The 25,629-nt window shown below is 35.3% G+C and overlaps 1 protein-coding gene across 5 annotated transcripts in view; it reads right to left on the bottom strand.

Annotated features, from left to right (window-relative positions):
* Positions 1-25,629, bottom strand: part of EPHA3 (EPH receptor A3) — a 367,456-nt gene that overhangs the window by 100,623 nt on the left and 241,204 nt on the right. For all 5 annotated transcript variants that reach the window (XM_002813414.4, XM_054551689.2, XM_054551690.2 and 2 more), the window contains exon 5: positions 25,196-25,531. In XM_002813414.4, coding sequence (XP_002813460.4) covers positions 25,196-25,531 — 336 coding nt within the window. The remainder of the gene's footprint in view (positions 1-25,195; positions 25,532-25,629) is intronic.

The raw sequence follows: 25,629 nt of genomic DNA, 5'->3' as shown, positions 1-25,629 counted from the left end.
TGCCTTCCTTTCCTTGTTTCATTTTTATGCTCCCCTGCCTGTGTTTTCAGGGATCATTCCCAAATAAACAACCTATGTTCAAATTCTCATCTCAATGCCTACTTCTGGGAGAATTCAAACTAAGAGACCTTGCATCATTGTAAATACTTAGGGATATTGGTGACAGCCGAGACCATATAAAGCTTTATTTGGGTTTGCAAGACACTTTAACAGTTTAGGTCTATTCTAGTTAATGGCTCATTATGTGTCATTGGGTAGTTTTGGCTTCGAGTGGGACAAAGTTTAGGAAAACTAAAAAAACACACAAACATACAAGCATACGCATACACAGAGCTAACACACACACATACACAAATATATCTCTACCCCAGCAACATCGATGCATCAAACTTATTCTTGAATTGTGAATTTGAGTTGTAAGCTGTGATACAGATAATATTGAAAATTGTTTGATTAACAGGACCTACAGTTGCTATAGTGGAATGAAGGATAGTTTGTGGTGTTATATAGAGGTTTAGTAGCATCACTTTTGTTCAATGAAGTCTCTATTTTTCTGTCTACTCTAAGTTGGGTGGCTATTCTGAACCAAAAATTTAGTTTTTTATTCTGTTCTGTGCTCAGAATGTGGCATTCTCAGGTTAGAAAATAAGAGCTACTTCATTACTTGGTCATTCCTGGAAATTCCCAAGAAATAACTAAGATGTATCATGACAACTGGCCCTCAAACAAGCAGCAGACATCCTAATGCAGACCAGACCAATGGGATTTTTCTAAAAAGTAAAATACAGAGAACAGAGACCCTCTGATCTGTTGAACCTCAAGTTCTTGTTCTTTGATGAAATTGCTGTAATATCTCATAGCCTGCTGTTCACTTTTGGTTATTAATGCCCAGTGTATAACAGTATAAAACAGCAATTTCATGGGTGGAAGAGGAAAAAAAGTCAGCTCATTTACATCTTTTCCAATGTTGGAGGACTGTGGAGAGACTGTGGAAAATAGAGGTTATACTTAGCTGTGCACACATTTGCACTGTATTTGTTGACTTCCACTGTTTTCTTGACTAATACTGACTTTTACTATTTCTGTAGGCACTCATGACATTTTCAGATGATCCTGCAAAAATCTACATGGCAAGGACCCATTTAATTCCTCTTAAAAATGCCTCAAGATGTGTCTGGCTCCAACTGTTTGCAGTTCTCTTTTGTATGTGGTATACTTGGTGTATTTTTGCCTGACTTTTTAATTCTGGTTGCCAATTCCCAAGCAACAATAAAATATCTTACTGAACATTTTATATATGACTATATTTCTGAGTACGTGTGTGTGTGCAGAGTGTATAATTGTACATATTTGAACTTTTAGTTCGGAAACTCATTTTTAACAAATCCTTTTGTTGTCTTAATAAAAGCTGATATTTATTATATATAGTATTTAATAATACCTATCTCATAGTAATCAGACCAAATGGACTCTATTTGACTCTTAGAGTTAAATTCTAGTACTTAGAATGAATAAAACCATGTAATGACATCGCCCTTATCCTCTACATCTCAAAGCCTTATACAATGCAATTTAGTTCTATGTTAATATAATATGTTGAACAAACCCACAAATAGAAGCCTGATCTAGGATGGAAAGTGAAGTGAAATATATCTCTGAATAGATCTTTCCTGTCAATTCTCATGGTGAGTGAGAATTAGAGTCTAGTAGGAGTCAGAGACAGAGGCAGATAAGCAAGTTCCCTCCAGGAGATACTCATTCACAGTAGGATGATGATATCCTGGTTTCCCACTGACTAGCAGACTTCACCAACAGAGACACCTGTCACACAGGAATGAGACCAGTGGGCTTACACAGACATCTTTTCTGTTTCTGACTCTCTAAGTTCCCATTTGCTGCTAAAAGAATTTTCTGAAATAACATTACCATTTCACAATTATTACACCAGAGTTTTGTTTTGTGAGGTAAGATGGATGTTGGAAAATGATGCAGAAATATATGCAAACTTATCTATATAAAGCCTACATAAATAAGAAAAAAAATGTTCTACACATTTAAAAGGTTGTTATCTTGCCTAAGGATTCAGTTGAAAAAGTGGCTGGAAGAAATTTTAAATTAGCAATAGAATTTCTTTAAAAGTAAAGATTAAATGGGATGACAAAAAACAACAAGAAAAAAAGATTATCTTACAGGTTAAGATTTACATAATTATTTACTTCTGTAAGTCTTTGCCCTTGCAAAGACTTGAAATTAATTTTAAAATGTTGATTTCAGCAATAAATACAATACTCTACGGCTTGAAACCTATTTTGTGCCAGAGACTTTTAATCAAATTAGTAAGTAGAAATAATAAGAATGGAAACTGCTTTTATGGAGTGAAAAGACTAGAAAAGAAAACTGATAAAATATTTGGAAGGGTCACATATTTTCTTAATCAAGATATATGTATTTGATCAAACTACTTTTTTCATGCAGCAGTTCTATGTAGACATATCCTTGGTTCTTTTGTGGTTTTAGCTGATTTTCTGAGTACTTTCATTTAAAATATATTACCAGTGCAAGGTAAGATAACATACCCTCCTTTGAGAGTCAGACGTTAAGTTATTCTATTTGTTTTATTTATGTTTTAAGGTAACTGTCTCATTCATCAAGAATAATGTTAACCGCAGTCTGTAGGAGACAGAGACTAAGCTGTTCAAATGAATGACTATAAAGTGAATAGCTTGTGCCAAAGGATGATTCATTTGATTTAAAACACATTTGTTGAGCAAATTTTGGAAATGTGCTCACTTGTTAATTTTCTCTTTTGTGATTTCCTTTCAATTTCATAGGTTGGCAATCAAAACCAACATCTAGACAGTGCCAAGTCTGAAGAAGTGGTTAAGAGCATTCCTAGAAGTGGCACATATGCCAATTGCAAATTGCAAAGTTTTTTTTTCAATTAAAAGGAATAAAAAGTCTGTGCTATATATGAATAAAAGCTGCTGTGTTTTTAAAAATATCTTGGAATATAAAGGCTTGAACCTAAGTATGAGGGTGAGGGGGGTGCTGCTAGAAGTAACCAATAGTCCCCATCACACTATAAAGTCTTTAAGCCCTAAATTTGTATATGAAGCCTCTTCAATACTAGGTCATGACTAGTGAAGCTATGAGTTGTCCTAGGAACTCCTGTCTTGAGATACGCTACTTTCTTGTCAGCACATCCTACTGAGGCTGACTGGTTCCAAAACCTTCAGATGGATCAATCCATAGATTCCAAGATGGGCAAATGTCAATGCCAATTTTATCGGAATGTTTCAGACCAGATTGATGATCAATTATGCAGAAACTTAAACTTGTGGTGACATTTTTTTTTCTTTCCTCCCTTTCTCTGCTATAATGGTTTTAATTTTTTTTTTAATTGAAGAAAGCTTTTAGATAACTCCCTAGGCTGGAAGTTAATCATAGAGAATTGCCCTACAGAAACAACTGGTTTGAGAGTAAAGCCCACTCCAGACATATTCTAGTAACTCTTCAAACGTTGAGTCATTTAGAAACTGCTCCTCTTCAATATAGGCAAGCAGGGTTGACTAGGATATGAAAGATTTCCATATAATAAATTATCCAGTCTTAAAACTTTGCTACTTTTCAATCTTAGTCATATACATATGTGTGTGTGTGTGTGTGTGTGTGTGTGCGTGTGTATCACTGTGCCTTGTACAATAAACTAAGTAGAGGAAGACAAACTAGCAAAACTCTGCCCATTAACAGACTTCCCTTAAACAATGTAAATGTGCCACATGGTACAGTTGTAGATTACTGAACTGGAGGTGGCCCTGGCTGACAGTCAGTACTTTGAGAGAGAAACTCTACAAATCTCCTTATAAGGAACACAAATATACCAGCCCACGCATTATCTTATCCTATCTTATCTTATCTTTTATCTATCTTACTTGTATCATCTCTTCCTCAGTTTACCTGATACCAGAATGAAAAGATTCCTGCACAATAGGCACCAAAAAGTCAAAGATAGTTAAGGGCATGTTCATTAAATGAGTAAAAAGAGTAATCCTCCAGGGAAACTTAAAGACATGAGAACAGATAAAAGATGTTTTTGTTTAAATGTGCTAAAGTAGAATTTTATGGTAACTGTAGTCATTGGTACAAATTATAATGTCTCAAAATCATCAACCAAAAACAAGTTTAAATAAAAATAATCACTGGAATGAAAACAAACAAACAAATGTATGAATAACTAATATGAAGAATTTTTTAAACACAAATCTATAATGACTATACAAAGCTGATTTCCCAGAGAACCTGACTACCTTGAAATATTTATTTTCATACCATTTAAGAGCAGATGTAATAAAATTTCCATATTCACTTTAAAAATTCCTTGGTAGTTCTTTTATTTTCTTACTTTATATCCATTACCAAATTGTAGATGTTTTGTCTAGGTGCACAGAAAAGATGAAAAACTGCAGTACCAGTTTGAGGGGCTACTGTACTGTTTTATTTCAAGTCTTAGCAACTTCTTAATACTTCGCCCAATTCACTTCACAACCTGTTTCAGGTAATTTGACTTTTTAGTTTCTCCTATACTTTCTTCCTTTTTTCTCAATGTTGAGAGAAAGAGACTTCCTTATTCATTTCTACTTTGTTGTTTCCATTCCTTCTTACCATTCCCTGAGTTCTCAAAAAACCCAGCCTCTCTTGTCAGTGAGTTGCTAATTCATATTCTTCGTCCCTTCCATGACATGCTTCAACAGCACAGAAAACGATGACTAAGAATGTGGGCACAGCTGTCGGATGACTTGAGTTCAAACTGTGACTCAGCAACACCAGTATGAACTAGGCATCTTACTTCACATCCTTGCCTCAGTTTTCCACATTGAAAAACTGGAAAATTAATGGTTGGTAACTATAAAGGTTAATTTTATGTGTCAATTTGACTGGGCTAAGGGATGCTCAGATTGCTGGTGAAGTGGTTTTTTTTTTGTTTATTTGTTTGTTTGTTTGTTTTCTGGGTGTATCTATGAGGGTGTTTCTAGAAGATACGGGCATTTTAATAGATGGATTGAGTAAAGATCTACCCTCACTAAGGTGGGTGGGCATCATCCAACCCATTGAAGGCCTGAATAGAACAAGGCAGAGGGCAGTGAACTTGCTCTCTCTTCATGAGCTGGGAAATATATCTTTTCCTGATCTCAGATATTGAAGATCCAGCTTCTTGGGTCTGCTAATTCTAAGAATTACAATATCATACCCTCCAGTTTTCAGGCTTGGACTTCATATTGGAAGTTATACTATTGACTCCCCTGGTTCATAAGCCTTTGGCCTCAGACTGAATTGTGTCAGTCTTTTCTAGTTCCCTAGCTCCCAGGCAGCAGACTGTGGAACTTCCTCGCCTCCATAATTATGTGAATAAATTCCCATAATAAATCTCTTACATATCTCTACATAACCCACTGGTTCTGTTTTTCTGGAGTGCCCTAACTAATGTACTACCTTATAGTTCTGCTTTGTCTTTTTTTAATTAATGAAGATTGCTTTAAATGATGTACTCTAACACTTATGATCTAAATTCTGTCCCCAAATTTCACTCAGTTTTCTCTTAAAATAATAATTTAAAAAAAAACCCATACCTCCACAACTACCAACAGCACACGCTTTAGTATTCTGATCTAATTGTATGAAGTCACTAGGACTGAAATCTCCCGCTCAGCTCTTCTTCTTCTTACAGCTCTCTCACTTAAAATGTATATAAAAATGCCTGTTGGATAAGGACCAAGTTAGCCACTATGAAGGAGACAAATGTGAGCCTTGCCTTGGTCACGCCCTCAAGGAACCTAGAGTGCAGTAAGAAAGATTAAATGAATAGGAAATAGCATTCTAATACAAATTAGAACAGAGGAGCACCATAAGAGAAATACAGAGGAGCACATAAGAGCACATAAGAGAGCACATAAGAGCACAGAGGAGCACATAAGAGAAATACACCATAAGAGAAATACTGATTCTGTAGCCCTATGGGAGTGCTGATAAAAGGACAACTATTTCCAGCTGAGAAGAATTAGAGACAAATTAACAAAGTGCTGGCACTTAGTCTGAGTCTTGCAGAATTATAAATTTTAAACACATGCATATAGAATAATTGTATTTTAGGTGAAGGTTGCCAAACTTTCAAAATATCCTGGAGAATAGGAAGGAGTTAAATCCATCTTTGTAACAAGGAGTAAAGGAAATTATGATTGGAAATTTGTGTGCTGTCACATAAGAGGAACCTTAATTTCGAGGCTAAGTTTTTCTTTTTTTTTCTCCTCTGTAATGGAAGCCACTATTTAAAGGAGCTAAGTTATGTGATTGAAACTGTATGCCAATGTGATTAATCTGGCAATGATTTTATCAAGAGTTCAGCAAACATGGATAAAGCTAGGTCCCTGCCTTTGAGGAGTCACTTCATCTATAAGAGCAGCGACAGAGCTAGAAACTGATTCCTATGGGAGTACACGGGAGGCCAGCTTACTCTAGTGAAGAAATGGGAAACATCCTGCAAGAAGTGACTCATGAACTGACTTTCGAGAGATGAGAAATGAACAGGTGAAGAAATAGTCGAAATTTCCATACATGTATATAAATAAATTTTAAAAGGCATGAAACTGTAGCGAGTTTATGCAAGTTTACAGGAAAATGTATTCATGGAGCATAAAGTAGAAAGGTATTAATTGGCAGGTAGTTTTTGAACAGCTCATGGAGAGCTTTGTAAGTCACAGTAAAGCACCTGGATTAAGGTACTTTGTAAAACAGATGAGGTGGAAACACAACTGCAGACTAGTGGCTATTGTAATAATCAAGATGAGGGATGATGAGAACCTGAAGTTAGTAATATCAAGTGAAGATAGAAAGAATGTTATAGAAATAGAAGAGAGTTTCTGCTGGTGGAATCTATGGGACATGCTAACTGGCTACCTCTTCATTTGATACACTTTTTTAAAATATCCAATACATTTTAGTTGCTGAGGAAATACATCTAATGAACAAAATGAACCAAATACATACTAATGAACAAAGTGAACAACAATTCCCCACCCTCATTAGGCTTATATTCCTTGAGGAGGACTAAGTGAGAGGGCAAAAACAGAGTAAGATTTCATAAATGACTTTGTAGATGACTGTTTCCCGGTTAAAGTCTGGGCTTTGATTCCAAAGCTGACTCCATCTATACTCAGCAGGTATCTATTGCTGTTCCCAAGATCTTTTCCTTGATGCTATTTTAAAATTAAATTCCATGCTCTATTATCTACACTTTTTCTCTTCAACTTTCATGGCTTTCAAATATACAACTTATATTTAAGATCTTTCCCAAGAATCAGATCTTAGTGGTCAATTGCTTACTTTGTACAACCACCCGCACAGAATACCTGTTTTTTGCCTTAATTTCATCAATTCTAAAATGCTGTATATTATCTTATTATGCGTTCATGTTTTTGATCTTGATCAATGGCATTATCATCCTTTCTTCCACACGTATTTAAATTATTCTCATATTTGAGTGAGCTACAACTCCCCCTTGCTCCTTTATTCATTTCTGGTCAATTTATCCTCTATTCCCCTCTGCCTGTTGGTATTGTTGATGCTGAGTTGGTTCCGGAACCAAAAGGAACTCAATATGTGTAAATATTCCCTTAAACTGATGAATTTATTGGTGCTGTTTTTTTCCCAAATGCATGACACAGAACTGGTCATGGTTTTAATTGTTCTGGTTTTAATCTCTGAAAGGTCATCTCCCTCCTTTCCCCAGGTTTATTTCAGACGTTTATAATCTCTCATTTGGGTTATCATTAGTGTGTCAACTGCTTTGTTTTCCTTGCATCTTCATTTATTTTTCTAAGTCATAGGCCTGATTGTGTCACTTTTCTACACAAAAATCAACAAGCATTTCTGCTAAACCATCCCATCCCAAACCATCTATATCATACACAAGCACCACTACCTGTAAAATGAAGGAAAAATACCCATGCGTTTCTGTCCAGGTGAAGAAATTGCATGGCAGGCTCTGCAGGGAAATGGGCTTTCTGTTTCCAGGGAAAGTGGAGGCAGAGACCCTATTCAAGGACATCAGGACAGTCATACCACTTTGTCCTCTATTCCTCTCTACTTGTTGGTATTGTTGATGCTGACTAGGTTCAGGAACCAAAAGGAAGTCAGTATGTGTGAATATTCCCTTAAACTGATGAACACAATTTCTTGGTGTTATTTTTTCTGGAATGCATGACACAGAACTGAGTACCAACAAGCAATGGTGCAGCAACATTAGTCTATGTTTCCAAGTCTGGCAGGGCCCTTGCTGCACAGACAGTCAGGTGTTGCCCTGTAGAAAATCAAACCAAGGTGAAAAGCTATGTTGTATCTGCTCTTATGCCTGTAGCCCCTTTATTTGCATTATGTTTTGTATCCATGACTAAATATGTTTGGAAATGTAAGTGTGTGTCCACTCCAGTGGACTAACAAAATCCCCCCAAAAGATTGTAGACCTTAAGCCACCATTCCATCCAACATTGCCCTTTCAGTCTTCCCCTCTACTCTGCCTCAGCTGAAAGGCTATACCTGAGGAGACAATTATCTTCCTAACCTTTTCATTCCTTTTCCCAGTCTTCAGCATGCTGGCTCCTGTTAAACCCTTATTTACCTTTTATTGTCCACCTCAAACCCCACCTCTTCAAGAAAACCTTTCTCTATTCTCAGGCAGAGAATAATCATTCTTTTTCTTTATTACGATGTGTTTTCTTTGCACAAGCTATATTTAGTTGAATAAATGTTGAGGTAATTATAAATTCATTGAGGGTAGAAAGTAGGTATTAATTATCATTATCTCTCACCACAACATACAGCACAGTGTTGGTCACATAACAGTATGCAACAAATATTGTTGGAATTAAGTTGAATAATTACATTTCATTGTTAGGAAGTAAAGTCACTTTATAAAACAAATATTAAGGAAATCTTTTAAAAGTAGCAAAGAGTGATGAAAATGCAGAAGAAAAGATAACTCAGTATTAGTTAATGAACAGTTTTAAGTACAATCTATGTATTACACTGATTGACTATCTCAGCATTACCCTTCAACAGGTTTAACATAATTCTTCAGAATTAAAGAGATTTAGAGGATATTGAGAAGATAATGACAATATCTTAAATTTGCATAAAGTCTAGAAAAACAAGTGTTACCTTTATGAGGCCAAGATAATATTAGTATAAATATATCTGGTTTTTTAACAAGGCTTTACCCAACTTCTCTTTCTGAAAGTTCAATTTGCATGGCCTCAGGCCAGGCAGTTCATGGAAACACAAACTGTAATGTGAAGGAGCTATAGATTTTCTGCCTGTCTGCAGCCTTGCAACTGGGAAAGAGTTTTTCTTCCTAAGAACTTCCCAAGTGCTTGTTGACCAGATTCATCTGTAGAGTGATTTAAAAATGCATGTGCTACTAGGGATCCCTATGCTTATTTTCAGAGACTGCATCTGTAGGATTGGCTTGGAGTAGGTAAATACTGGTGTGCTGAAAGGCCTCTGAATGATATTTTAAGCAATTCTGGTTTAAAAAATCACTGAGCTGAGAGTTTTCATCAACAGCAGTACCCAAAGATGATTCACAAGCCCTCAAGTGGTGCTAATAGCAGTCACAGCACTGTCCTGAAAATAGGGATGTCTCTCAAAGGTGGGTAAAGGGAAACAGTGTAGTGAAGACTGTCTTATCAGGCCTGACACTATTCCTGAAATTCTATGCACAGAGGGCACATAAGAAGGTGATCTCCAAAAGGATAATGTTGACATGAAAATATTTACCAATAAAAAAAACCTATAGTGTGCCTTTTCCACAAACCAGTTTGTCAGTTTACATTGCTATTGATAAGTGGTCATCCAAGTGAGATTTTGAAACTGAATATATTTGAGATAGGATTAGGGGAGGGGACACTTTCTGATGCACTGGGCATTGACTTCCAAAAACCTAAAAAAAGACTCTCAAGGAAGAATGAAGATCCATTAAAAGAGAATTCCAATATGGTCAGTGGGTGAAATTAAAAGATTAATATTTTCTTTATATCAATTTATCTTGACATTTCTTTTAAAAATATAGTCTAGAAATTAACTCAAAAGAGAAACAGCAATCATGTGCATGCACACACACACACACACACACACACACACACACCACTGACTATGATGGTTAAATTTATATGTCAACTGAGCTATGCCATGGTATGCAGATATTTGGTCAAACACCAGTCTAGACTCACTGTGAAGGTGTTTTACAGATGATATTAACATTTAAATCAGCACACTTTTGAGTAAAGCAGATTGTACTCCATAATATGTGTGGGCCTCATTCAGTCAGTTGAAGGCCTTAAGAGAAAAAATAGAGAACCCTTAAGACCAAGGGAATTCTAGCTTCAGAGTGCATTCAGACTCAAGCTGCAATATCAACTGTTCCCTAGGTTTCCAGCCTATCAGCTTACCCTGCAAACTGTGGATTTGGCAGCCTCCACAATCACATGAGCCTATTCCTTAAACTCTCTCTCTTTCTCTCTCTCTCTCTCTCTCTCTCTGTCTCCTGCCCCCTCTCTATCTCTCTCTCAATAGATAGATAGATACACACACACAGTCTATTGGTGTATTCTTTCCCTGCCCCCTCGCTCTCTCTCAATAGATAGATAGATACACACAGTCTATTGGTTCTGCTTCTCTGGAGAAACTTCATTAGTATGTGGACTAATATAATTGAAAAATTACTTTGCAAATCTATGCATGAACCCCAAACCTATGTTTAAAAAGAGAGTAGATAGATACCTAGCTTTGTATAGGATGAAACAATAAGAGTAATTTTCTTTGGTGCCACAGTCAATCATCTTACAAATCTTATCACAGTTCGGGTTTGCATAAATCTTCTTTAGTAAAACTCTAGGAGGAAAGAGGAGATTGAAACATACACAGGACCATAATCTTAGTTTGAGTTAGTAAATATAACCTTGGTCAATGAGAATATTTTCTTTTAACTGGGAAGAAGTAAAACTTCATTTATTGGAGATATCTTTGGTTATCATTGTGCTGTGAATTTTTTGTGTAGGACAAGAACTGATGACTGCAGCCTTTCCTGCCACTCCCATGTTGTACACACCCTGCCATCTGACAATCTGGTGCTTTTCACAAACACCCAATCACACATGTTAAACTCCTTCTCCCTTGCCCCATCTCCCAACATCCACCCAGTACACTCCTTATACAATGCTCAAGGAACGTCTTTCCATATTACTTTCTGCATTGCTCATTACAGGAGTCATATGAAGCTTTCTTGTTGTAGCCTTTGTGACTAAAAAAAGTGTAGGCTGTGTGCAGGTGACTGCATTTAAGACAAAGGGCTCTATAAAGAAATATAGAAAGTAAAAGCAGCTGCCTGGCGCCAACTGCAATAGAAAGACAGCTGCTTTCTTTACATGGAGGTGGAATAAAGCTCACTTCTAGGCAGCAGTTGTTACTGCAGCAGTCACTATCTAGGCTAATCTCCCACCATTTCGACAATTATTTGAAGGACAAAAGGAAAATGACTGAGTTCCTGCCTGAATCACAAGTAATGATTTTCCTTCTTTTTCATGGTTCATTCCTCAAGGTAGGAGATACGTTCATCTCAAAAAGAAATGAACATCTTCTGGATTAATAGCAGCTACTTGCGCTTGAAGAAGATGAGATGGACCATCACACTTATTTAAAAAGAAACAATTGTGGTCATTATTTCAGAAGTGAGGTCATCTCACATAACATTTCTTAAGGTGTCATACTACTCTACTTTAGAAGCATGAGTCTTTAGTACCTTCAAATTATAATCAGGACCTTGAGGGGGTTGTGAAAATATTTTCACTTAAAATATTTTTTAGACATAGTGTACATTTTGCAAACAAAATACATATAAAAATATTGATTTTCCCACAGCAGAAGTGTAGCAATTCTATGTTAGACTCAGATACCTCTTATTAGGGAGAAGTAACAAAGAGGGAATTATTAAATCATGATCAAAAGCCAGCTCTCATGTGGTCCCCACACTGTTGGTTTTGTGAAAGTCAAGTTATTATCACCTCTCCAGGCTAAGGGGATAGCAGAGAATGGGCATAGAGAAGAGTGAGGCAGGTCTGTTGAGGTGAGCGCTCAGAAAATGTTCGTCTTAGCTCCAGGAAACTTTAAAGGGTAAATTTCATTAAGTAAAAGCAACCTTTCAGTATTCCCTAGACTAAACTGTGAAACATTTGTGAAAAGCATAAAATCCTTATTTATGGTAGGAATGTTTGAAATTCAAAAGATAAATGCCATTCAGAATGCAAGTATGTTCTAGGTATCTAATATGTAATGGGACACAGCTGTACTAACAGTCACTGAACCAGGGGCCTCTCTATATCATGTCATTAGTTGGCTTGTTATAAGCTGATTTTCTAGCCCTTTTTATAAGGGCCACTGGGGTAAAAAATAAATATATCATGTACTGAACATCTGTGGTTCTGTCACAAAGCACCACTCATATCAACTTTCAAGCTATATCTTAGGCTACACATGACACCCTTTAAAAAGGGATCTTAACAAAAAGTATAGATTAGGAATTCGTAGGTCTTTATTTCCAAAGAAAGGCAAAGGATACAAGACGGCCTTCTCTGTACCTTGGGCAACACTAATGGCATCTTTTTTCCAATTGTTTTAGTGTAGTCTTTTGAGTTGAAAAACCATATGTGCACTCTAGGTAAAATTCTGAAAATGAATATTTTATATGCAAGATGTTAACTGAAGAAAGACTTGCCAAGTGCCCAAACCATTGACTCAGTAAGTTGCCATAATTGTGAGTTAGCATTTAAGGGCACATGTTCACTAGCAATTCCTGCCTGAGCCATTTTTTAAATAAACCTATCTGTTCATATGAGAAGTGAGTGTTAAAAATTTTTTCATTGGTCAAATAAAAAGTAATGCCAGTCACCTTTGAAATAATACATGAGAAGTGAATTAAATATTTGAAGTTACACAGGAAATTTGATTAGTTATAATTTTAAAAACTGCAAACATTGTTAATTTATGCAATAAAATAAATAAGAATAAACATGAGTATAGTTATAAGAGGCTTGTTTTTCATGTTCCCCTCCCTGTGTCCATGTGTTCTCAAGGCAAGGGTGAAAAAAGAAATGCAGTTGGGAGAATTTTCGATAATCTGGGCAAGACGATACTACTAGGGTGGTAGCAAGGGATCTTGTAAGAAGTGATGAGATTCTTGTGATATTTTGAAGGCATGTTTTATAGACTATGCTGATGTAGATATACAGTTTGAGAAAAAGAGAAGAGCCAAATGACTCCAAGAGCTTGGACTGGAATAACTAAAAGCATAGAGTTGCAATTACCTGAAATGGGATGGCCTGTGATCCTTACAAGCAATTGCCAGTGAGGTAGTATTGATAGGAATCAGCCTATTACTCATAGTGTCCCAAGTTTACCCATGGTGTTTGGTGAAAGAATTTTAGGTGTTATGTGGAAAAGCATTTATTATCTAATTAGTCATAAATTTTTGGCAAATAAAATATTAGTTTTCTATTTATAGGAGCAAACTGTTTTCACATTTCAGAGTAAAACAAAACGAAACAAAGAGAGGCTTGATTTAAGCACATTATGTTATAGGAGTCCTGGTGGCATATGGATGAAGCAAAATTCCTAAAAGCAGTAAGTTGTTTACTGAAATTTGGAAATTATTGGTGCACTGGAAAGATCTAGGTTCAAATTCTCCTTAGCAACTTGAGTTAGATAAATAGGACTAGCAAACTCTTGATAAGTTTCTTCTAAAAATAAGGGTAATAATGTCTCCATTACAGAGTTGATTTAAGGCTTAAATGATATCTCAAAAATGCCCAGTACAGTACAGTACAGTGTTGGTTGTTAGTTTAAATAATAAATATTCTGATTTTTAATGTGGGCAACAATTCCCTCAGGCTACTGCAACAATCCAAAGATATGCATATATATATATCTATATCTATATCTATATATATATACACACACACACACACACAATATATATATATATAATGCTTGCCAGTTCATCTAAAGAAGAAATGGCTACTGATAGTAGAGGAATATATATTATCTGAAAATATATCACAATTTAAAAAACATCATACAGTGCTAAAAAATACAGCAAATACTGTGTAAATACCAGTATTACATGTGAAATGTACACAAATTATAAAATCTCCTTAAGTACTACCCAACAAGACAGCTAAATTCTTACTTCTCAACAAAGTGTGCATGTAGATTAACATAGATAAAATAGTGGATTTTTCCTTTATATCTTTTTTGAAACTCATTTTAATCATTTTTACTTTACATACAGAGAAAGCAATATCTTTTAACTTTCACAAATAAGCAATGTTTGTAAATGTGTATGTCTTAAATATTAGCAAACTAGTAAAACCTGACTTACTATTATGTTAGTGTCAAATTATGGCCATGTATCTTCAAAACAATTATAATTCATAATTAAAATGATTATTCTGAACATTTCTAAACTTTTGACATTGTCTTTATCGGAAATGAGGAGTTACTTTCATACTAATTACTGTTGATTATATTTTAATGCATTCTAGTTTTATATACTTTATGTGGTAACTGTCTATTTAACTAGAGTATTTAAGTCCAAACTAATAACAATAAGCTTAATCAAATAGGTAAGTAAATTGACAGATAGACAAATAAGTCAGATTAACGTGGAGAGTTTTACTGCACAACTTTAAACATTTGTTCTTGTCCCATTGTTATAAGTTCACATATTCTATGTGCTTTCATAAACCAGATACATGCAATTGAGAGATCATTAAAATACACATGCAATTATCATCAAATTTGTACATAACTTAAAGCATTTCATTTACTTTCCTTCTCTTTAGTGAAAAACTTTGGGACAGCATGCGAGTTTTCTAGCATCATGTGTAATCGGTAGGTTTTTCTTTTTTTCCTCTGCTTTAGTAATGAAAAAAAAGATAACACTATTATACATAATTTCATATAATCTGTGAATTCAAGACCAATCTGTTTCACTGGGGGGCTTCATTGAGCTGTTGATGCTTTTTGAATTCTCTTGGCAGCTGGCTTTGCCTGTCTTTTCTTGGCCAAACCAATCAATTTCATGCTGTGTTCATGAAACCTTTAAGATGTCCTAAACTGAGAGCTCCTCGAAAGTAGTGACCACATCTTAATCATCATTTTATCCCAGTAGATCCAGTATAGTAACTGGCTCATACTAAGGGCTTAGTCAATGCTTTGGGAACAGAAAAAGACAATTAATTGAGTGTGTTATTTATTGCCAAAGAAAACCTGGAGTTATCTAAATGGGGTTTTTTTTTTTTTAGAATGCATTTACTGCTAAATGTTCCAAACGTTTATGAAAGATATTAACTACCAAGTAATGATCACTTAATAAGCAGCCAGCACCACACAAGGTATTATATATGCTTTTTTCTTGACTTCACAATATCTCAATGTAGCCATAATCCTTATTTAACAGATGAGATGGTTAAGAAAAAGACTATCCTGTTCAAATATTTTAGTAAAAAAAAGTCTTTCTTCTTTCATATCTGTTAGACTCCACATACTTTCTATAACTTCATTCTTTCTAGATCTTTACATTCCTAATTTATACATGTACATATATACACACGCACATGAATATACAAATATAAACACATACACATATGAATAGTTGTAAAACCTAGTTCTTTTTCTAGCTGTTTTATATTAGGATTTTAATAAGGACATCTATCTTATATCTGCAATAATAAGAATTTGTAAAAGCAGCTTAGAATGGAAACATACCTCAGGGAAGATGGATGGGATTTTTTTCAAACTTTTCAGATATAAAAATGTCAAATTAAACTAATTTTTTTTACTATATCAATTCAAATCAAGAGAAAAGCATGCTATGTTCTTAGCCTAGTTGTTTTATTTTAACTGGGAGTTAATGGAACAGCAGGCAATGTATCCCAGATATCAACTATGAAAAACCTTTTGAAATCATTTCAATAGAAGAGAAATAAAACAAGCTTTACTAAGTGAAACAGAAATAGAGAATGTTATTCTTTGATGTGTTGAAAATCTGCATAAATATCCATAACATGTACTTCATTTTAGAGGATATATACCCAATTGCCCTCGTTAGGTGGACAAAGATAGACGAACTTTGCCCACAAATATATTCAAACAGCATGATAAACTAAACAAATAAAAGTAAAGATGCAAAAATTTTCTTTCTTTAAAATATCTGTGGTATGCACAATTAATTTTGGGGTCATCTGACATTCTCATCTTGGAATTATAGTGAATCTATTAAAATAAACTTGTAGAAAAAGCCAACAACTAACAGTCTAGTGAAGAAAAATTAAAAAGTGAGCATTTCCTAAGTAGTTGTAAAATCTTTGTCTCCTGTCACAACCTGGGCCTTGGTAAAGTGTATTATTCTAACTCTTTATCCAGAATGATTATTAGAACATTTGTTGTCACCTGGTTTCTTCCCATATCACCGTCTCTTTTCTTTAATCTTTGCGGATATCTGTTGTTTGATTGTCCTTTTGTTTTTTTTTTGTTTTTTTTTTTTTTTGAGACAGGGTCTCGCTCTTTCACCAGGCTGGAGTGCAGTGGCACAGTCTCAGCTCACTGCAACCTCCACCTCCCGGGTTCAAAGTATTCTTCTGCCTCAGCCTTCCAAGTAGCTGGGATTACAGATGCACAACCAACGACCACACCCAGCTAATTTTTGTATTTTCAGTAGAGACAGGGTTTCACTACGTTTGCCATGATGGTTTCAATCTCCTGACCTCCTGATCCGCCCCCCTTGGCTGCCCAAAGTGTTGATTGTCCTTTTATTAGTCTTACCAATTTCTTATTTTATGTGTGCCTTTGGTTCTTGTTCTAGCCCAACTGAGAGATATAGGCCAATATATATAACTTTCAATCAGTCATTTCCATTACATCCTATGTAGGGCACCTCAGTGATGGCACAGAATCAATGGATATACATACATTATATATACATATGTATATGTGTGCAATGAACAATGCGAGAATGACCTATTACATTGAGGATTGTCACACATTACAGATATGAATTACAATTTTGAAAAAAACTTGGGGCCTAAGCCAAACCAAAGAAATATATCAGAATTTGATTTTACACTTCTTAATATTTATTCATATTTTTAATTAAAAAAAAAGAGTTTCTATTTCCCCCAGACACAGGAAGATCTGCGTGATTATTATGGAGACAGGGCACAACTTATTCAAGCACTTTCCCAGTCATAAATGCTCTCTCATTTTATTTAGTCCTCACAACAATCTATGTGTAGGACTTATTGCACCAATAATCAAAAAGGATATAAAGATGCCAGTAAGTTTAGTCCAATAGCTCCCTTAAATTCATTTCTAAACAAAATTGCGAATGAATGCATAAACAAACCAAATTTAAAAATACAAAAAATAGTCACTTCATTATTAAGTGACAGTACCTGAATTTACCATTAGACTTTTGCTACTGTCCTGTTCCACTTTGTTTTTCAAATACCTTTTTTTCCAAGGCATATTTGCTTCACTTATAAATAAACAGTGGATCATATTTTCATAAGTACATGATACAATGTGCATTAACTTAGTTTCCTAGAATATATAATTGTAAAGAAACTTAGAAATGGTCAAGTCCAAATGTTACATTTCACAGAAAGATAAAGCAATAGCTCTGACCTACTCTGAGGCCCAATCAGAGTGGGATCATAGATGAATATTTACCTCTTTGGACACACATTCCAGAACTCTTCCTACTCAGGCGATGGCCTTGCCTTTAAAGGTATTTCCTGGGAAAAACTTGTGACCAGAGACAGATTTTTTTTTTCTGTCAGTTTGTTATAATTATTTTTTTTCCAATTGAAATGAAAAGGGAAAGGAGTAAGAGGTTATTTCTGGATGATGAATTGTCAAGAGGATGCTTTTGAATTAGCATTGATTAAAAGTAAATAGAATCATGTGAAATTTTGATTTCAAAGAAGAAATCACACCACCTGTGTACCAGGCAGTCAAGATTTTACTATAATATAAAAACCATCTTTATATATTTCTTTCTTCAGCCTTACTTAGATTTTGTGCAAAGCCTCTCCTTTGCAACCCATAGGAAAAAGAATATGTAGATAGGGGCTCTGGAGTTGTGCGGCCGTGGACAAGACACTTATTCACTTATAGCCATACAAAATTGTTGTAGGATTGAATAAGATTATTACATAAAGGACTTGAATGCAGTGCTAATCATGTCAAGAAGAGTTAGGTCAGCAATTAATAATAATAAAAGGCAGCAGAAAATATGAACTTCTCACCTTTTTGGCCTTGGCATTCTTTTACTTTGGTGCAAATGGTATAGAATATCAGGGTCCCTGCTTATAGGGGTGCCATACCTCATAGTCACAGTCTTTGTAATTTGGATACTTATTGCAATAATTTCCTGACAGATATCTATAAAGTCATTTAAGAAAGGGATGTATTTTTTTTTCTATTTGAACACTGGTACTATATTGATAGGATTATAAAGTCAGAATGCTGAGCTACATAATGGTTATTCACACTGAGATAATACTTTGGGAGACGCTGAAATATAATTAAGAATTTGTTATGAAAGAGTTTTGCCAGTGGTAGTAATATATCTGCTTTTGGAAACAGAACATTTTTTTTCTTTCTAAATACTTGCATTTATTAAATTTCTCAATTACTCACATACAACGCTATTATATCCTAAGGGCTATATTTCAGTTAAATTTAGGGAGGTAGAACACATTTAAAGTATAAAATATGATTTTATTGTGATTTGAGACTAAAAATGTTCTCCTTGGAAAATAAGGATGAGAAAACTTTCTGCGAATTAAATATTTTTTGCCCTTGGGGGAATATAGTTAACATACAACAAGTTATGGCCGGGCGCGGTGGTTCACGCTTGTAATCCCAGCACTTTGGGAGGCCGAGGCGGGCGGATCACGAGGTCAGGAGATCGAGACCATGGTGAAACCCCGTCTCTACTAAAAATACAAAAAATTAGCCGGGCGTGGTGGCGGTCCCCTGTAGTCCCAGCTACTCAGGAGGCTGAGGCAGGAGCATGGCGTGAACTCGGGAGGTGGAGCTTGCAGTGAGCCGAGATCGTGCCACTGCACTCCAGCCTGGGTGACAGAGCGAGACTCCGTCTCAAATAAAAACACACACACACACAACAAGTTAGCATCGAAAGGCTAATTCTTTCTTAATTTCCATGTGCTTTAGTTAACACTATATTTACTCCTCTAACTGGTTATTAATATTCTTTTTCTAGTGAAAACTCTTGAATGAAAGTTGTAATCATACCCTTCCAAGTACATGTCTTCTCCATTAATTAGAGTCGTATATAAAATCAGAAATGAAGACAGAAGGAAAATTCAGTTTAGATTCACGAAGCTCTCCAACTGTCTTCCTTAGCTCATGTTCCATTTTGTTATGGCCTCTAAGCTCATATAAGAGTTTTGAATAACTGTCAGGACAATATATGGTTTTTGCTTTTGTTCAGCTTATTGCTCATTCTACAGATACGTAATGTGCCTCCACACCAGGGTGTGATGGCTGAAAGGCATCCTTAATGTGTTAAATGATGTGGAAGACTTGGCCACACTATGACACATCACTGCAGAGTGACATTCCCAGATGCACAGGTATCTGCCTCGATTTCAAAACAGGAAGAAGCTGAATTGCCAGTCAAGTATGATGTACTGTGAAAATCGTAATGTATATAACCACTTATAATCTCACAGCCAAATTCAGACCTTATTTGTTTGTTGAGATAAACAAAATGTTAAGACTTCAATTTTTAGGTTTCATTAATCATAAAATGAAACAAAGAGAAGGATGCATCATAGAACATTACTAAAGTCATATGATGTTCACTATTTTGTTAGGTGATTTTCATTATGTTTAAAGTTTCCGATTCGCTACATTGGCGCTGAAAAATGTCTACCTTCATGTTCTGAAAGAATTCATGTAGATCCTTCTGGTGTTTAATTTACTTCTAAGGAGTATAATTACACGGCAACATACAGTTCTATAGGGACTATACCAATAGGTGGCCATAGTTTAATGGCAGATTCAGCTAAGCATTTATTCTACCTTTCTTTTAAAATGTTTGCTTCTTCAGAAATGCTGAAGCCTGACTGATATCTTTAACATGAGTTATTTCTTTGTCATATCTACATACACTAAGTTCCAAAAGAAAAATAAGGTGGCTAGAGGAAACATATTCCAGAATGAAACTACAGAAAACTTAGAAATATTTTCTTTATCAAATGCAAAAAAAATACTGTGGATTCTTTCTTTCTTTCTTTTTCCTTTTTCTTTTTTTTTTTTTTTTTTGAGACAGAGTCTTGCTCTATCACCCAGGCTGGAGTGCAATGGCGCGATCTCAGCTCACTGCAACCTCCGCCTCCTGGGTTCAAGCAATTCTCCTGCCTCAGCCCCCCGAGTAGCTGGAATTACAGGCACCTGCCATCATGCCTGGCTAATTTTTGTATTTTTGTAGAGACAGGGTTTCACCATGTTGACCAGGCTGGTCTTGAATTCCTGACCTCAAGTAATCCACCCACTTCAGCCTCCCAAAGTGCTGGAATTACAGACATGAGCCACCACACCTAGCCTAGTGTGGATTCTAAATTTAGTCAAAGGGCTGTAATATTTTACGGTTCTTTTTTTTAAGTATATCTTGTTTATTTAACATTTATTAAAGTATTTACTTTTTTTAATGAATGGATACTATTGCTTTATTCTGTGAAATAAAAGCCCATAAAACCATGAATGAGAAAGCCTCTAAACGTTTTTTATAGTAAGTGAGTCCATAGGTGATCTTAAAGGTCAAAAATAATTAATTGTTTAAAATTATATTAGTGACAACATTTTGAATTATAGTCCCAGAATGCCAAAAAATAAATTAAAAACAAAAATAATTATTGGATTTCCAGTTTAATCCATTCATGTGATGGATGGCAATTTTCAGCCAGAAGAAAGGAAAGGGTTTATCTAAGAGGAAAAGAAGGAGGTTGTCTTTGATCATCAAATTAAATAGATAATAGAGGTCATTCTGCCTAAAGCAGAGGATAGGAATTCCTTTATTATATCTAACAGCCTCAAAGATCTTTTCCTTTACATAAATTAGTGCACCTTCAATTGAAAATCTACATAAAATGAACTCACGTACTCTCTTTTAAATATCATAATTTGCTGATCATTTTTGAATGGAATGGCAGCTCTGAAATTCCCTGTGTCATATCCAGCACCTGGAAAGTCCTATCAATAAGTGTTGGTCTCCTTCCTTCTCCACTTTTTTTTTTTTTGCATCTGCCTTGAATTTACAGAAAATTACTTATTTATTTTTATGAATGGGAACTATATTATATCAGTATATGTTATTATATTATTATAAATAGAAACTGGAGGTAAACAGAACATCAATTTGTTTTTGCCATTTGGATATGAGTGAAACAAGGAACAAAAGTTGATTAGTATCTTCAGATGAGATTATAGTACAGAACAATGCTAATGTCTTGATTTTAATAAATATATTGAGACTATGTAAAAGCATTATTGTTTTTAAGAAATTCTCACTGAAGTGTTCAGGAGGAAAAGGGCATAATATCTGCAAGTGGTTCAGAAATAAGTAACATTTACATAGAGAGAGAGATGGGGGTTGGATTGATAAAGCATGTGGAATAAATTATTAATCTAGGAGAAATCTGGGTGAAGGTATATAGGCATAATGTACACTATTGCAATATTTTCACACATGTGAATTAATCCAATTTTATGATAGGAATTGTACACACACCTGCTGAATTCCAATAGGGTAAACTGGAAAAGGAAGGAAATGTCAATTTACTCAGAACTTTGCTGTCTTGATGAAATGTTGAAAAAGCTTCTCAGATCTCAGTTCATCCAAGTAGTAAAATAAAAGTAGAGGTGGACCTCAAAACCCCAAGGCCACATAAATTCTCTATTAGTGCTCCTTATTCTAGTCTGAGATCATTATATGCTATAGAATAGTGGAAAAGGGCAGATTCTATAATGGCAGTTAAGAATGAACAGATATGCATATTCTACTAGTGGAATGATTGTTTTTGTCCAGAAGAAAAAAGATGAATATACTCATTCTATGAAAGAAAACAAAAAGCAGCAATTTATGTCATTATAAGTTTGAAGATTTTTGTTTTGTAAACTGCAATTCTTTCTTTACTTGTTTGGCTGATGGATTCACAGATACAATCTTTATATGGAGGCCTACTTTCTTATCTCACTGACATACTTTGTGAAAGTATTGAGAGCTGAGAACTAATATCTGAATTTACAACATAATCTTCTACAATTTAGAAGGTGCCTTATCATTTGATCATCACAATGCTTTTACAATGTAACCAAGAGAAGAATCAACAAACTCGATCTCACAAACTAAATTAAAAGGGACACATTCATGTTTCCCCTTTATATCCACGTCAAAGATAGAGGCTAGGAGGAATTTGAATACCCTGGCATCATATCTGTCACAGCCATATCCTTCCAGTGGTAGGGAGCTTATTTTTCAAGGCTACCAGTCCATTAACCTTCACAAGAACAAAAATAAAGCAAAACAAAGAAACACTCCCTTCAGAAAAGGCATTGCTTCTAATCATGCTTATGTATCTTACCCTGGAGATTTGAAGATAGAACAAAGACCTCTATCTCCCCAGGCACACAAAATGATACAGACATCCTGAGATAAATATATAAAATGCCTGGTGGTGCATATTATAAACGCATTTGTGATTTGTTTTAAATGAGAGAGAGACTAGGGTAAGTAACTTATATCACCTTTGCTGAATCTGTCTTAAACTGTGATTTGTAACTGGGAGGGCCAAAGCATCAACCTCATTTATTTTTTAATGTCTTGGCCTGGTCTTGGTTGCCAGTTTACCTAGATTCATTTACTATATGTATTTGGAACTATTAGTTTCCTGATAAATGCATTGTCAGAAAGCCAGAGGGGAATGATAAGATAGGAAATAAGGAGCTCTCGTTTGTTTTTATACAATTCTGTTTGACTTACGAGATAATTATAACACAGATTGATGCTATGATTTTAAACAAGGTAGTAAATCAGCTTGAAATATAGGGCTCCGGAAAACCATTTGCCACATGATTATAATTTGTTAAAATTCCTGTGTTCCCTGAAGATGAGAAGTCATAATCATGCAATATATAGCAACAGTATTGCAGTACTCATTTTTTCCCATAGAAGACGGTTAAATAAACCTAAGTTATAAACTTTTAAATATCATTAGTTACAAACTATAAATACCATTAACTGAAGCAAAGCAAAGCATATACTGGTTGGTCTGGGATCTAGCTCCAAGTGGGAGAAATTACAGATACAGTGAGCAAGATTAAAATAATGATTCAGTGCACTTCATTTAAAATTCATGTATTTTCCACAAATTAAGTTTACTTATCATCATGAGGAATGTAAAAATACAAGATTTTCATCAATATATGAGACCAGAAGCAAAGTGGAAACGAAAGAGAAATTTAGAATCAGAAAGATACATATTTGAACATGGATGGACTCCTCCATGGCTTATATTTAAAATATCTATCCATTGGCATGGGGAAGACAGGGGCCCCTCAAGAAAGACGGGTGCTAGCCAAAGGCTCTGGATACCCCTCTTATGCAAGGATTTATCCCTTTGGTTGCTGAATGATGGGGAGAATGGAGATGGACCTGACATACTGAGCTTAGGGGGCTACTCAGTGTATTTGAGAAATTAACCAGTAGAGAGGCATTTCTGTAATAACCTGCAGGAATAGATAGAACTACATTTAACCAGTAGATAAACAGATGAAAATGTTAACAACCAGCAGAGTCATATTGATGCATACTTGCTTTTGTAGATGACACTTACTGTGTGTCTTTGCTAGTTGAACTGACCTTTCTGAGTAAGCCAAGTGACGGAAACAGAATGTGGTGAGTTTTTTTGGCTCATTATTTGGCTACTAGAAGACCTAGGTGATAAGATAATTTAGTCATCTCTGGTTTCCTTTTGCCTACAGCATCCAGGACACATTCTGATATTCTCAGAGCAAAGGGTGATTCCCACCAGGGACCAGAGGGACGTCCACAATGTAAGCCAAATGAAGAGCAGAAGCCAAGTTTATACTCAAACTTGACAAACAGCTCAGAGGCAACCCCACCTGGGAGAGAGCTGGAGAATCTGTAGTTCTCAGGAGAATCAGAGTGGCATCTGGTCTCTCTCTTCCCTCTCCATTTGGCTCCAGTGTTTGTGTGCGTGTGTGTGTGTGTGTGTGTCTGTAAAAATAAGACAATAATATCTCTGAATTGAGCTTCTTGGAATGTATACCTAATTATGACATTTTGTAGCAATAATTAAGCACAACAAATACCTATCAGTTTAACTTTGTATGAGACATTTTGAATACAAAAGAAAACTGTTTATTACTCATTTATCAGTTATCAATATTGAAAAATGATTGTTACATCTCAAAGGGGCATTATTTCTATGTAATATATAATCCATCTATATGTTCGAGAGATTCACAATTAAAATCCCACAAGTAAAATCCCTAAGTAATCTACGTAGTTATTATTAAGCAAGCAGAGATTTATAACTATCAGTTATAATACACAGAGCTTCTTAGAAGTATAAAATAACAAAGGAATATCTAATTTTAACTAAGCTGAAGATATTTATAATTTTTCATATCCTGCATAACTTTTTTTAAAGCTAAGATTCTTTGCCTAAGTTCTCTGAAATATAAAAATGTTTCCCCCAAGGAGCCCCCCTACTACTATCTGAGAGTCTCGGATATTTAAGGATTTCAAATTGGGAAACAATGGGTATAAACTAGTTTAAAAATCACCTAACAAATATGGTTTATTCTCACTTGAAGAATTAAATTATTTAATGTGCCATGACTGTTTAAATGTGTTAGAAGGCAAAATCCCGGGGCTGTATCAAATCTTTTTTTCCTTCCACCCAGTTTTCCACCCAGAGTCAAAACCATTACTTGGACTTGATACGATAGGAGTAAGAAGCATCTAGTCTGTACTCACCAGCCTGATTAGTTGTGATGCTGACCGCAGCAAACTGTCTTGGTGGGGAGCTCAGCTCTGACACCCCATTAACGGCGTCAATCTCAAAGGTGTAGTTAGTATGTGCCAGAAGGTCTGTCACTGTCACCGTGGTGTTGGTGAGTCCAAACTGTCGAGGGAGGAAGCGGACATTTGGGCTGCATGGCGCACACTGTTTTATATTCCACCCACATTTTTTACATATGATGTTGAAGGTAACATCTTTCCGGCCTCCTGTGTCCAGGGGCCAACTCCAGTCCAGGATAACTGAGGTCTCGTTTATATTAGAGATAACATTTCTTGGTGAAGATGGAGGTCCTGCAAAGTAGTTCAACAAAGATTAATGAGCCTCACTTCTGTTTTCTACTACAAGGGAAATAGATAATTTACAATGGAACTGAATGAGGTAAATAACT

Source organism: Pongo abelii, chromosome 2, assembly GCF_028885655.2.
Source record: "Pongo abelii isolate AG06213 chromosome 2, NHGRI_mPonAbe1-v2.0_pri, whole genome shotgun sequence".
NCBI lineage: Eukaryota > Metazoa > Chordata > Mammalia > Primates > Hominidae > Pongo > Pongo abelii.
This window is presented reverse-complemented; position numbering and strand designations above follow the sequence as displayed.